Source organism: Diadema setosum, chromosome 22, assembly GCF_964275005.1.
Source record: "Diadema setosum chromosome 22, eeDiaSeto1, whole genome shotgun sequence".
Lineage (NCBI taxonomy): Eukaryota > Metazoa > Echinodermata > Echinoidea > Diadematoida > Diadematidae > Diadema > Diadema setosum.
Genome location: NC_092706.1, coordinates 29,857,040 through 29,870,163, shown reverse-complemented (window position 1 = coordinate 29,870,163; position 13,124 = coordinate 29,857,040). Strand labels below are relative to the sequence as shown.

The 13,124-nt window shown below is 36.9% G+C and overlaps 1 protein-coding gene across 1 annotated transcript in view; it reads right to left on the bottom strand.

Annotated features, from left to right (window-relative positions):
* LOC140245295 (protein Obscurin-like) overlaps positions 1-11,490 on the bottom strand; it is a 131,160-nt gene extending 119,670 nt beyond the window's left edge. The window contains 1 exon segment of the mRNA XM_072324879.1: positions 11,478-11,490. Coding sequence (XP_072180980.1) covers positions 11,478-11,490 — 13 coding nt within the window.
* Positions 11,491-13,124: the final 1,634 nt, after the last annotated feature.

Below are 13,124 nucleotides of genomic sequence, written 5' to 3'. Positions count from 1 at the left end.
GATCGCAAGTAACGCTCAATCTACTGAAATTCACGCTTGATTTTCCTTGAAATCAAGCATAAGTGTTTGTATGAAACATGACTTAGGGTCAATATTGAACTTACGCTCGATTCAACGGGTTACGATCAATAAATCGAGCGTAAGATCAATCGCAAGTCTTTATGAAATAGGCCCAAGGTTTTATAGCCGCAGCTACCATTGGAAGCATACATTAGTATGCATGTAGTGTTTGGAAATATACTTATTGGATACGAAGATAGACTGTTTTCTATTTCCATTTTACGACACTGTTTATAGGCCTACAACATGTCATGAAGGATGGCTATCGACACAACTCTACACTTTTCCTTCCTAGCCTATAAGGTGGCATCCCTACCGATCATAACCGTTACCCGGGTGCACCATGCATCCGGTGCAGTATCGTCATTCTTACTGTCTGGCGACATTTTCATTAGTGTCATCCAGGTCGGTGTCACGGTCGGTATGTTCATACCCCCACAAAAACTATTTGCACAAATAAGACGGAAGGTGTTTCTTTATTAGTTGTAATATTCTCTGCCTTGGAACATGGGTTGAGTGTGAACCATGCCCAGAGAAAACGGTAGTAATGCTTCCCCGAAAATAGCCCAAGATTGCGTCAAGTATCATGACGTGTGTTCGACGTCACAGTGGCAGGGCTTGAAATACGAGCGTCTTCGATTTGCGAGCTATGTCTGTACGTTGCCAATCATAGGTCGCTGGGAGAGAACTTATACACTTACGGTAATATGAAGAAGTTTATGACTTCCAGATACAGTCAAATGCTCCGAAGAGGGGCAAGTTATATATAGAGCTTCCGGCCACTACGATAGCGATGTCTTGAAGTGTCATTCGTTTATCAACTTCCTCTGTCTATCATAAATGCTACTGTTAATTGCTTTTATAATCAAAATAGTATCATGTGCAGTAGAACTAGATAGAAGTAGACATTAATCAATTTGTATAATTCATATTGATTTCTTGATTGCAGTTATTGTTTTTTTTTTTAACAGCAGGAATAGTCAGCGTAACATCCCCATTAATTATTAGCTCCTTTATTGTCGTTATAATCATATTTTGTACATTACTCTCACAATCACTAATGCATAAGATAAGTTTCTGTGTGTGTGACAATGCTTTTGTGTGACTGCTGCACCACGAGTGTGGAATGATCTGCCACGGTTCATCCATATTTCCCCATCCCTTGATGTCTTCAAGAAGAATCATACGACTTTTATTTTTAATGCCAATCTGTGATTGAATTTTGATGTAAAGTGCTGTGAAACCAGTCACGGACTGTGTAAGAGCGCTATATAAATGATCTGATCATAATTTATTGTAATAATTGTATTGTATTGTATTGTATTGTATTGTATTGTATTGTATTGTATTGTATTGTATTGTTTGCGTGTGTGTGTGTATGTTTGTAATCATGAAACGATAATTGTAATAGGCAGTTATTTACTTATATAGTTTGATCATATGAAATACCAAAGAAAAAGGGGCACCAACTGGGTGGACTTCATAAACGGTTGTTTGCATTAAAAAAAAACCGCCATGCAGTTCATAGAGAAGTTCAAATTTTATTCTTCTCACGTAACAAAATGACAAGATGACAGAAATCAGAAGATCATCCCTCACTCCTATTCTTCCGATACGTACTACGTACGACGGCTTCATGCAAATCAAGCTACGCTTAAGCTGTAGCCCTTCTGTATTATTCATTGTTTCGCTGATACGTTTTGCCTTACATTGTAAAGGCAATAAGGAAAAACCACTTTGTTAAAGACTGATGTTTATGTATACGGTATGTATAAATGACACCAACCATGTATACATACATGTATGTGCATGTACAATGATAACGCAGGAACCAATAAATCAAATCAAATCAAGATGATTTCTTCTTTTGTTTTTTGTGTTTTTTTTTTTGCTTACAAGTGCACGTGGAAAGATAAACTTAGTCAAAACAGACAGTTAAACATTTATTAACCTTAACGAGTTCATCATGATATAATACATGTGCTGCACTCAATTCTATATGTAAAATATCATACTGTAATACTTTTGATAGAAATGAAATGAATGAAGTGAAATGAATAAAATAAAGCTAAAATAGAAAACTAAATAGAATAGAACGACCGGAAACTTTAGCTGGCAATAAAAATTATTGCAATTATCTTTGGTTAATAGGCTTAATGAGTCAAGATTATTATCGGATTCAACATGGAATTACAGGAGGAAACGTAATGTCTCATATAATAACATCCGTGGTGGTTATATGATACCAACTGGGGTTCTCCCTTTCTTATAGTAATGTTTCCCCCTTTTTTTCCCATAAGAGAGAGGGAGAGAGGGAGACAGCGGGGGAGAGATTGGGGGATCACCTCGAAATCCGATCGGGTGATTCCGGGTTGTGAAATACGAGACTCTGTCTCGTTTATTGGTTCTATATCCTGTAGACAATTTTGATTTGCCAGGACTATAATTTCTTTTATTCTTGTGAGTGTACGTGGGTGTATATAATGCTTTAGACATGAAGCTACAACAGACTCTTGTATAGCTCCATGTTTTAAAGATGGACAGATCACTTCCGACTAATTCTATTAGCCCAGCCCTTTTCATCCACTCTTTTGATTGGGAATAGCTTTCTAAGGCAGTGGCGGATCCGGGGGGTTCACCTGGCGTGCACCCCTTTTATTTTGTTTTCTTGAAAAAGAAATACCAAGAAAAAATGAAAGAGGGTGAGTGCGCCCCCCCCCCTTTAGCAATCTTTTTTTTTATTTTTTTATTTTTTTTTTATTTTTTTTTTTTGCTTGTCAGCTGATGAAACTCTGAAGTGGTTCGAGAAACGAGGAAATTTGCAAATATTTGCACTTTTTTTTTTTGCTTTACAGCTGATCAAAACCGGAAAGTGGCATCAGAAATACAAACTGCTTTGCGTCCCCTCCTCCCCCCCCCCCCTTTACGTAATTCCTGGATCCTCCCTTGTAAGGGTCTTGGTAGTCCTCTCCTTGACAGAAAAAAAAAAAAAACCCGCTCTCATTCCCATCCCCTGTCTCACCAAATTGTCTTCTTCGCGTTACTCTTTTACCTATCTTTTCTTCTCTCACACAGTGGGATACAGACACCCATCAGGTAACGGCATTTAAAATATGCAAGAACGCTTGCCATAATGATGACTTTTAACATTATTGAACATCGACTTATCTCCTTTTGTACATTAAGATTGCCTACCGTGATTGAAAGAATGCAATATATTTGCTGGTGTAATCTATCCTTGTATGTTCCCACTTGGCACCAAGAAATACAAGAGGGTAAAATGTTTTTCATCCGTCAGTATCTCCACCAATGTTTGGATGGATCCTGAAATATGTTCACTGGAGAAAATTTCTGTCACAAGAATGACTCGTACCTTGCTGCTGTCAGTTATCACTTAATGAGATATTTTTGAAGGATGGTTTTGAAGTAGTGATAAGCATGGCAGTAAATCTCTCGTCTCAAATATTAATTTGCAGACTGCCTGACGTATGGCCGTAAACAAACCATCCTTTTCACCGAAGTTCCACACTAGTCTGGATTTATCAAGCATATCTCCCAATGTTTTTTGTTCGGTAGTGACTTATTGTCGGAAGAAAAGAAAATGATATCACGCAAAACATTGTCATAGTGTTTATCAGCGGGTATACTAAAGATAGTTGAAGAATTTATTTCACACTATTTCTTAGACGTCTTTTGTGGTCGTCTTCGTAAATTGTATTTCCATTTCGGTTGAAAGTGTGTGTGTGAAATAATGTGTGTGAGTGCGAATATGTTCGTGTAGGCCCTATGCAGAGAGTACAGGGATAGGAGGGGCAACTTCGGAGAGCTGCAGCAGAGTCATACGGCAAACGAATTCGACATTTAATACAGCTTAATGTGTCGGTCTCGTGGACCTCATGGGCTGTATGACTCGTGGGCTGTATGACTCGTGGTTGTCGAACTCGTGACGTGCATGCACCCGCTGCAACAGGGGGAATGGGCTATAGATAATATAGAATGGGTTATGAATGCATTTTTTTACGCTGTACATTTTTTTTAATTGATTGTTATCAATTTGATGAGTGAAATGCCAGGTATTAAATTTCAAGATTTGATTTCCATTTCAAAAGTCGTAGCCCCCAGAAGTGGTTTAATTCCATTTGTTACTTGTGTCAAAGATATGTGATTATTTTGTTACTTTGTACAGTACCAGTATATGATTATATACATCACTGTATTTGTATTATTTGTATTCTTTTTCGGATTAACGAACCTCGGGGAAAACTACTTACAACCATAATACGCAGACCTAAGTTATGATATGATTTACGTATCCTGAAGGCTCATTGAAGAGAGTAGTGGCCGTGTGAGGGCAGTATTACACCTTGTTTGACTCCCCCCTCCTCGCTCACATATCAGTTTCCATTCAGGTACACACTCCATTTCAATCAGCCCATTATTTTCGAGTATTTACACTGGCATGGACTCCGCTTCTCAATTATTACATCCACCCTTTCGTTCCTGACGAAATGTGAAGAAAATCGAGTTGTTTATTGCCTTTATTTCTTCAGGTCATATAAAGTGTAGAATATTGGAGGGCCTTATTCCTACCTTGAAAATGAATAAAAAAAAAAAACCCAAAACGACGAACTTTTGCGGTGAGCAGAGTAGGGCCATATACTTCCACGAGTGAGGCTCTGTCGCAGCTATACTAAAGAATACATATAGCCAGTCCATGTAGATAGTATATTTTATGCCACGTTAATAGCGCATTTAGCATTCAATTATTGATTGGCAACACGAAACATACTATAGGCAAGTACTGGCGAATAGTTAGTTTCTATTGGCTTCGAAACGCTTAAAATGACCTTCACAAATAATATGTAAATTATTGTCATCGACGGTTACAAAACCAGTCAATTTTGAAAGTGATTATGATATCTATCTATCCATGATATCTATTAATATATATTTTTTATTATTATCATTATTGTTATTCTTATTGTCATAATTAACATCATCATCATCATCATCATTTATCTTAGGCTTTTATCATCCACTGCTGCCGTGAATAAAGAAGTATTTGACACCATATTCAGAGATGACAAGGACTTTCTTGATTTCTAATAATTATAGAGTCTTTGTTTCAAAACAGACTTGTTAACAATGTAACTTACTGTTATTGCCATCACAACAGCCAAAATCGTCAGAGAATCAAAACAGTTCAAACTTTTGATTTGCAAAAGTTATTATTGACTGTAACCTTGGCTTCTATGTTTATTTGAGCTATGTTGTTCTTATTTCCAGGAAATGAACAAAAATGTAGAAGACTAATATTTGAACTTTCTAAAAAAAGAGAGAAGTTTTTGATTTCATAGTTCCCCGAAGAGATATCAGAATAAAAACAGTGAGCATAAAAGCCTTTCCTTTTTCTTTTCTTGGCAAGGTATTCATCTCAGTTAGGCTTTGCTTACCATCTACATAAACTCTTCGTATGATCATAATAGTATAGTTTCTACATGTAAATTCATTTCCTCCTTTCTATAACTCAATATAATTCTAAAACTCATGACTATTACTCAAAGTTGATACACATTTGTGAAACATAATTTCCAGGTTATTAGTATCAAACACCACAATATGTGAGTGTGTGTGCGTAAGTGTGTATGTGGCGGTATGTGATGGCGTAATGATGATGACGTTTGTGTCTGTGTGTTTAAAGTATTATACTGCTGATACTGTACTGTGCGATGCCTTGAGTGAATAAAACAGTGCACGTTTCATGTTTTCATTGTTATTCATTAGTATTAATGTTATATTCATTGTGATTACTTTCAAGATGACACTTCCATTTCTACTACCAATATTGCTACTACTTCTTCTACTTCTAATGCTACTACTGCTGCTGCTACTTCTACTTCTATACTATTCTTAATATCAAGCATGTTAAGTTTTAGTTCAAGTTCAAGTTAATTTCCTTTCAACATAACTTCAACAAACAGAAGCTTCAAAATAATTGTTGTGATTCTTGTTTACATTCTCATCTCCACCGATGCATGCGTATACAAGCAAGCGCGCCGGAACACTTTTGGTTTGGAGGGTGGGGGGGGGGGGGGCAAAAATCTCGACGGGGGCACATTAAGTGACGGTGTGAAATCCTCCGCGAGGGAGCGAAGCGAGGGTACCACGGTAGGGACTTTTCGTAAAAACAGAGTACAAAAGTCGCATTTATAAAGCATTTAAAAGCAAATTTCTAGGAAATTACTCATAGTGGAAAAAAATAGTGCGAAGGACTATGATTATAACATACGGGGGTACATTAATGTGGCGGTGTAAGATCCTCGGCGAGGGAGCGAAGCGACCGAGCAGGGGGGGGGGGTGTTGGAGGGGGTATCACGGTAGGGACTTTCAAAAAAAAAAAAAACAGAGTGTAAAAGTCGCCTTTACAGAACATTTTAATTCAAATTTCTAGGGAATTAAACGTAGTGAAACAAACATCACTGCGAAGGACTATCACCATAACTTATGGAAATTGTTCATTTTACTATATATGTACGGGCAGAGCGAGCGAGCCACTTTCACTTTGTCATTCGTCTGAAATGTATTCATTAAAAGCTTAAACATGATCGCATTGTTTGAGCAATAAAAATTATTCTTATATTGCTAAAAAACATAGAAGAAAGGGAAAATGTAAGGTTTACTAAAGGTATGTTTCAGGGGCACACTCGAGGACGCGAGGCTACCATCTATGCACTAAATTTACTCATAAGTAAATATTAGTGTATAGATGTTATAATGTATATCAATAATGAATTATGACTTTCACCCCTTTAGGGGCGAAACTTTTGCATTTTCAGTTATGAAATTAACAACTTTTAGACAAGAAAAGTGCCTTTATTGTTCATTTTGGTCTTTAAATAATTGATTAATTATTTGTTAAAGGGCCCCCCCCCCCCCCGCTTCCGGTGCCCTTGTAACAAGTCTTTTTGATATTGCTAAAAAGCATAGAAGAGAGGGAAAATGTAAGGTTTACTAAAGGTATGTTTTAGGAGGCACACTCGAGGACGCCCCCCTTTCAAGTTAAGAGCACCTCCGCACTTTTCACTATCACATACCTTAAGAGACTCGCGGAGTGAATGAGAGAGAGGGGAACGGTGTTAGTCCGTAATCGACACGTCACACGGGTAACGTGTCATTCTTATAGCAACCATCTTAGCTAGTCTCAGACATCCCAGACTGTCGGACTGATATAGAAATCATGAATTTACTGTCAGTCCTCCCTCAACTCAAGCGTACATGTTTTTAATGTTAACTATAAAGCTGAAGTAAACAACATGAATATGAACATAAATAAACATACATTAAAAAAAGAATAATGCAAAAACTGACATATCCATTTGATTAATTTGAGATATTATGGGATTGAATCTGGAGAAAAAACAAAGGAATTCTCATAATATCATGAAAAATATTTCTTGTCATGTAACAAGCATAGTATCAATAAAAAAAGGTTATTTTTTCTCTATTTTGATGATGACCTTATATGTATATATATATATATATATATATATATATAACTTTGAAAATGGCGTTTATCTGTTTTTGCATTCAGACTTTTGTATTCAAACACATTATTTTTTATATATTAAGTAGCCCTACATAAATAGATGGAGAGAAAAGAATCTGATAACTCTACATGCATATATAGGTGTAAGATGTACATACATTTATGTAATGTTCTTATGTTAGCATGGATACTATCATACTATTGAGTGGTTTACAATATACATGCTTGCTTTTTAGTGGACCTCTCAATTTTTTTTTTCTCAACTGAAGCATAACTTTGTATTTTTTGCTAGTATGCATGCACATCTTTATCTGTATCATTTATCCATTGCAAAGTAGAACGTTTATGTTTATAATATATTTCCTGATTTATTCTGTGTTATGTTTTGTTGGAAAAAGAAGGATGAAAATAATTGAACTAAATTGAATTGAATTGAATCAAATTAAATTGAATTGAATTGAATCAAATTAAATTGAATTGAATTAAATTGAATTGAATTGAATTGAACTGAATTGAATTGAAATGAATTGAATTGAATTGAAATGAATTGAATTGAATTGAATTGAATTGAATTGAATTGAACTGAATCATCGTCATCCTTTCTGCATCTCAATCAGTCTTCGAGAATGCATGGCAATGATCACGACTTTCAAAGCTTCTATTTAAGTTATTGATGTCTGGAGTACAGACTAGGCGATGCTATTGATTGCGCTATATCAGGACGTGACGTCATAAGAAGCTCGATACTACTCCGAGCCATCTCTCTATAAGGTGGCTTACCTCTGAAAAGGTCTTGAGACACTGATCGAGCCCCCTCCCCTCCCCCTTCCCCGCCCCCTACTCCTCAACACAGATCACAAAGTTTATGATCATACTGTATAATAACGCATTCTGTGTTTCTATGACTGTATGGGTGTTAACATGTATGACAACACACTGTCAATGGCTTTAGAGTGCGAAGTTGCCAAGTTTTGTGTTACAGCCATATACCCCTATGTAACAATGGGGAGTAGCTGAAAAGGGCTTACAAATGTAGTTTCTGTTTATTTCCTCCTTTTTTTTTTCATTTCGATTCTAGTTAAAGAACACCGGGGAAAGGGGATCATAGGGCTCTATAGAGTGGGCTTCGGAAAGTATTGCGTTATAGAGGAAGATGCTTTAAGTCATAATCCACTTGAGGCAATCGCTTGTGGTAAAATGCTATCATTTTACTGATGTACAAAGCTGTACAAAGGATTGAATATGCAAAAAGCTTAGATTTCCTTTAACTTCAGTGATGAGAAAGATTATGATACATCATCATCTGTGAAAAATAATTCTAACAGTGCTGAAATACATGCCTGGTCATAAAGCGGTATAAAATTATATAGAAACATATCAATGCAGAAATATTTTCAGCAAGCTTCAAAACACTGTTATAGAGATTGCAACATAACATTGAATAAGAGAAATAGCTGAATTCCTTGTATAATCACGTTCATAGGCATAATATGATTGTGTTACTTAATTTAAAGAAGAAATTTATGATCCACCGAGAGAATCGTGTTTTTGGTAATAAAAATCGTAAGTTGCTTATTCTCCCATACCTCTGGACCATATCTGCAGCAGTGTCACAGGCTTTTGCTTCAGAGACTGATAGGCCCGAATTCACGAAGGTGGTACAAATGAAACCATGGTTTAAACTGTGAACAAAAAAAAAAAACAAAAAAAACATGGAGCGCCAAGTGTCGCAAGAAATGTTTCGTTACGGAATTGGTCATTTCGTCGACAAAATGACCATTTTTCGTTAACGAAATTATCATTTCGTGGACGAAATGTTAATTTAGTTACAAAATGTTGTCATTTTGTTATAAATAGTCATTTCATCGACGAAATGACTGATTTCGTAACGAAATATTCCATGCGACACTTGGCGCTCCATGATTGCTGTCCATGGTTTAAACCATGGTTTCATTTGTACCACTTTCGTGAATTCGGGCCATAGTGAGTGTGGAACCATCACATACAACCCCAGTACCAAATGTCTCCAGTTGTCCCTGTGTTTAGTCTAGTTTTTTTTTTTCTTTTTAAACTGCGCCCATGTTGTCCATCTTTGCGTTTGTCAGTGCGCATTCTTTTTAATTTTCAGTTGTTATACTGGAGCTGAGGCGCTTTAAAAGATACATTGGAATCTTTTTTTTTTATAATTATTATTATTATCATGGAGTCAAAGACAGGAATAAAGAATATACCGAACATTAGATCTTTTACTACCTTACCCCCCCCCCCCCTCTTTTCCAATATTCTGCCTGAACGATTTAAAAGAAAAGAGAAAAAAATATTAGAAATACAGAGTATGTCATAATTCTATATTGAATCAATAGAGCGTTTTTGCAGTGTAGTGGCTGTACTTTAAAGTACAAAAATACCATAATGGAGATTGTGTTATATAATGCTCAGTGTGTTTTATATCAAATATATATTTGAAGAGCTTGGTTCGAAAACGCGCCAAAGCCATCATTTTTTCAAAGGATTTAGCGCCTTTTGGAAGCAAGCCCTTCAATTCTCTGTGTTTTGTTTTTGTCCTGCGTGTTTGTGTTTTGCTTGTTTGTTTGTTTGTTTGTTTTAATGGGGGGGGGGGGCGCTCCGGGCTACTGAAGAGCTTATAGCATGTAATGTTTAAGTCCCGAAAGAACAGCTGACAAAATCAAACAATCAACGAACATTTTCTTAACAGATCATCTCTTGGGTCTGCTGTTTTAGATAGCGAGAAACGTCGTGATAATCAAACTCATCCTCATCAGTTTGTGTTCATTCACATTCATATAAAGTATATTATGACATGTATGTATGTATGTACATATTCATTCGTTTATATACACAGACAGATACATACACATATATCTAGGCAAAGGATAAACACTCCAGAGGTACGTGTGTGTGCTCTGATGTTTGCGTGTTCTAAATATTTGGAACAGAATTGTAGAGCATTTAATCTTCTTTATTCTTTCATTCGTGTAAACGATATACCTGAGGACATAAGGTATACCACTAAAGTTATCAGAGGTGCGTAACTGTAGCTGTGAAAGAAACCAGGTGCACGTACTCACGCTATCTATGCCACTTACACCATGCCAGCTATGTTGCGCTGAAGAGTTGCGCACAAAATTTTGATTGCATTGATCAAATTAGGAATATAGTCATAACTCATAACTATAATAGGTGACAAATTTACATCTAAAGTAGATATGAATTCCGTTTGACGTGACACTTTGAACAATAATATGACATACTAAATTTTTGTCTCCCCTTGTTAAACATGATCTCTATCTTTGCCTTATTTACCTATTTCAAGTAATTACTGCCTTATAATGTCTGAAGAGTATGAGCATGAAGTTAGATGTTCCTATTTTGCGATTACGTTACACTTTAAGCCCTTAAAACAAGGAGACGTTCCAGACATATATATTTTTTTTTGTGCCACTTTGCTCACACAATGTATTCAGGTTCATCACATACTATAGTGGTACATGAAGGAATAAAATCGCCAGTATTGAAAGCCGCAGTAATGCTCAAATGCAACTGAGAGAGCTCACTGCTATCAAACAATCAACTTTCAACGAAGATTTGCACACATGTTTACATGTCTAATGTATCGGACACATGAAGGGGAGACGATCGCAATGACATCATATCTCCCAGACACTATACAAAGATATTGTGCATTCTGCTAGCATCATGTCTAACGCATTGAAAAACCCGGCTCCACATAAATGTATTGTCGAATCTCTTTAGTGGGGAAAAGCAACAACAGCAGCACATCAGATAAAAGTAAATCCAAATTGAAAACCTGCAGCATGAAAGCAAAAGCATTATGACGTCATCTACTTACCTTTGCCGGACATGCCGAATCATTTGTCAAGCCGCATTCACTTAATGTAATATTTCCCGAGGTCTCCGCAATGAAACCAGTTGATAGTAGATTCCAATAAGCGATCATAGTCAATAGGCAATGGTAGGTCCACAGTCCCGTGGAGCAGTCGATAAATTAGAAGACCTGATCCAGTTACCGAACAGTGGCCAAACATAAACCAATCAGTGTCCGCCTAACTAATGTCAAAGGTCAAAAAGAATGATGATACTGAACTATCACTGTCATGTTTGGATAGAAATTCCTGTCTCCTCTCTAACGGCATTTACCACCCCGGTGCAGTTTAGTACCAGCGGTCTCTTACACATCGCTTAGCCCCACTGAAAGTAGTCTTCCATCAGGCAAGGGAATAGCATAGTTTGCCTCTAGATCTTCCAAAAATAAATGCGCAATATTTCATGTCAGATGCGGTAGAACTACCGAGGGACAGCGGAGAGTACCCAATCCATCTCTTCCGCACTTTCTGCGATGCATTCTACCCTAGTCTTTTATTCCCGCGCTTTTGTCTTCCAGCGCGCCAAACCTCAAACTGCTTTACTACGGGGGAACTCTACAGGCTGTGGCGTATGCACGCTGTAACAAATGAAATATCTCCTAGACAAATCTTTGACTGACTTCTTTTGGGCTTACATGATATATCTGAAGCCCTTTACAAGCAAACAGACTGTGGTCATGAGCATTTCATTTAACCAGAATCCGACACAATATAGAAAATGTCATGAACTGTCGCAGAGAGCGACTGTTTGTTGAACAGTTTTGAAGTTTGGAGTACCAGTCAGTTGTAAACTTTCTCACATTTTGTTTTGCTATGTACACGATGATCAACTTCAAAATGTATGAATTTAAAGCTTACTCCTTACCTTAAGATCTAAAGCTTTTTAAAATCAATGCCAATTAATCATATCAATATGTGTAGGTCTTAGTTTGGTTTCATTGCAGGGGATTGCTGTTGTTCAAAACAAAATAACTTTTAGTTTAAATGCACAATCAATCCTCTATCAAAAGATTCTTGAATTGATTTTCTTATTCGCAATACGTATTTCACGCGTGATTTTACATGTAGGGGTAGTCATGACACATGTGTACTTCCACACACAAACACACACACCCACAAAAACACACACACGTACACACACAAACACACTCACTCACACACAGACAATCATATAGACCCTGATGTGTGTACATCTCATAGGAGGTGTATAAGAGACGGGGGAAAGCAGAAGGAAGTTTACTTCACCTCTTCACGATGTGCGACGAGGAGCGATCATATTGCCCCTGGGCTATGCTAGTCACGCAGCTAACTCTTTTGGGAAAGGAAGAGCTGGGGAGACTGAGGGTGGGGCTACAAGGAGGGGGAGGGGACTTCTCGTTACATGGACTATACATGAATGAATCAATTCTTAGATGGCGGCACTGATGTATCTTGGTATAATTTGCCGTTATCTCGGTATGATTTGCTTGAAGTGTATTGGAACAACAAATATAATATCAGTATTTGATCAATCTGTATTCATATCTCTCAAATGAAGATAAAGCGAAATAACAACTACAATACATCTGTCGTCTCTTGCTGGAAGTAGATACAAACGAATGAATTGCTAAACA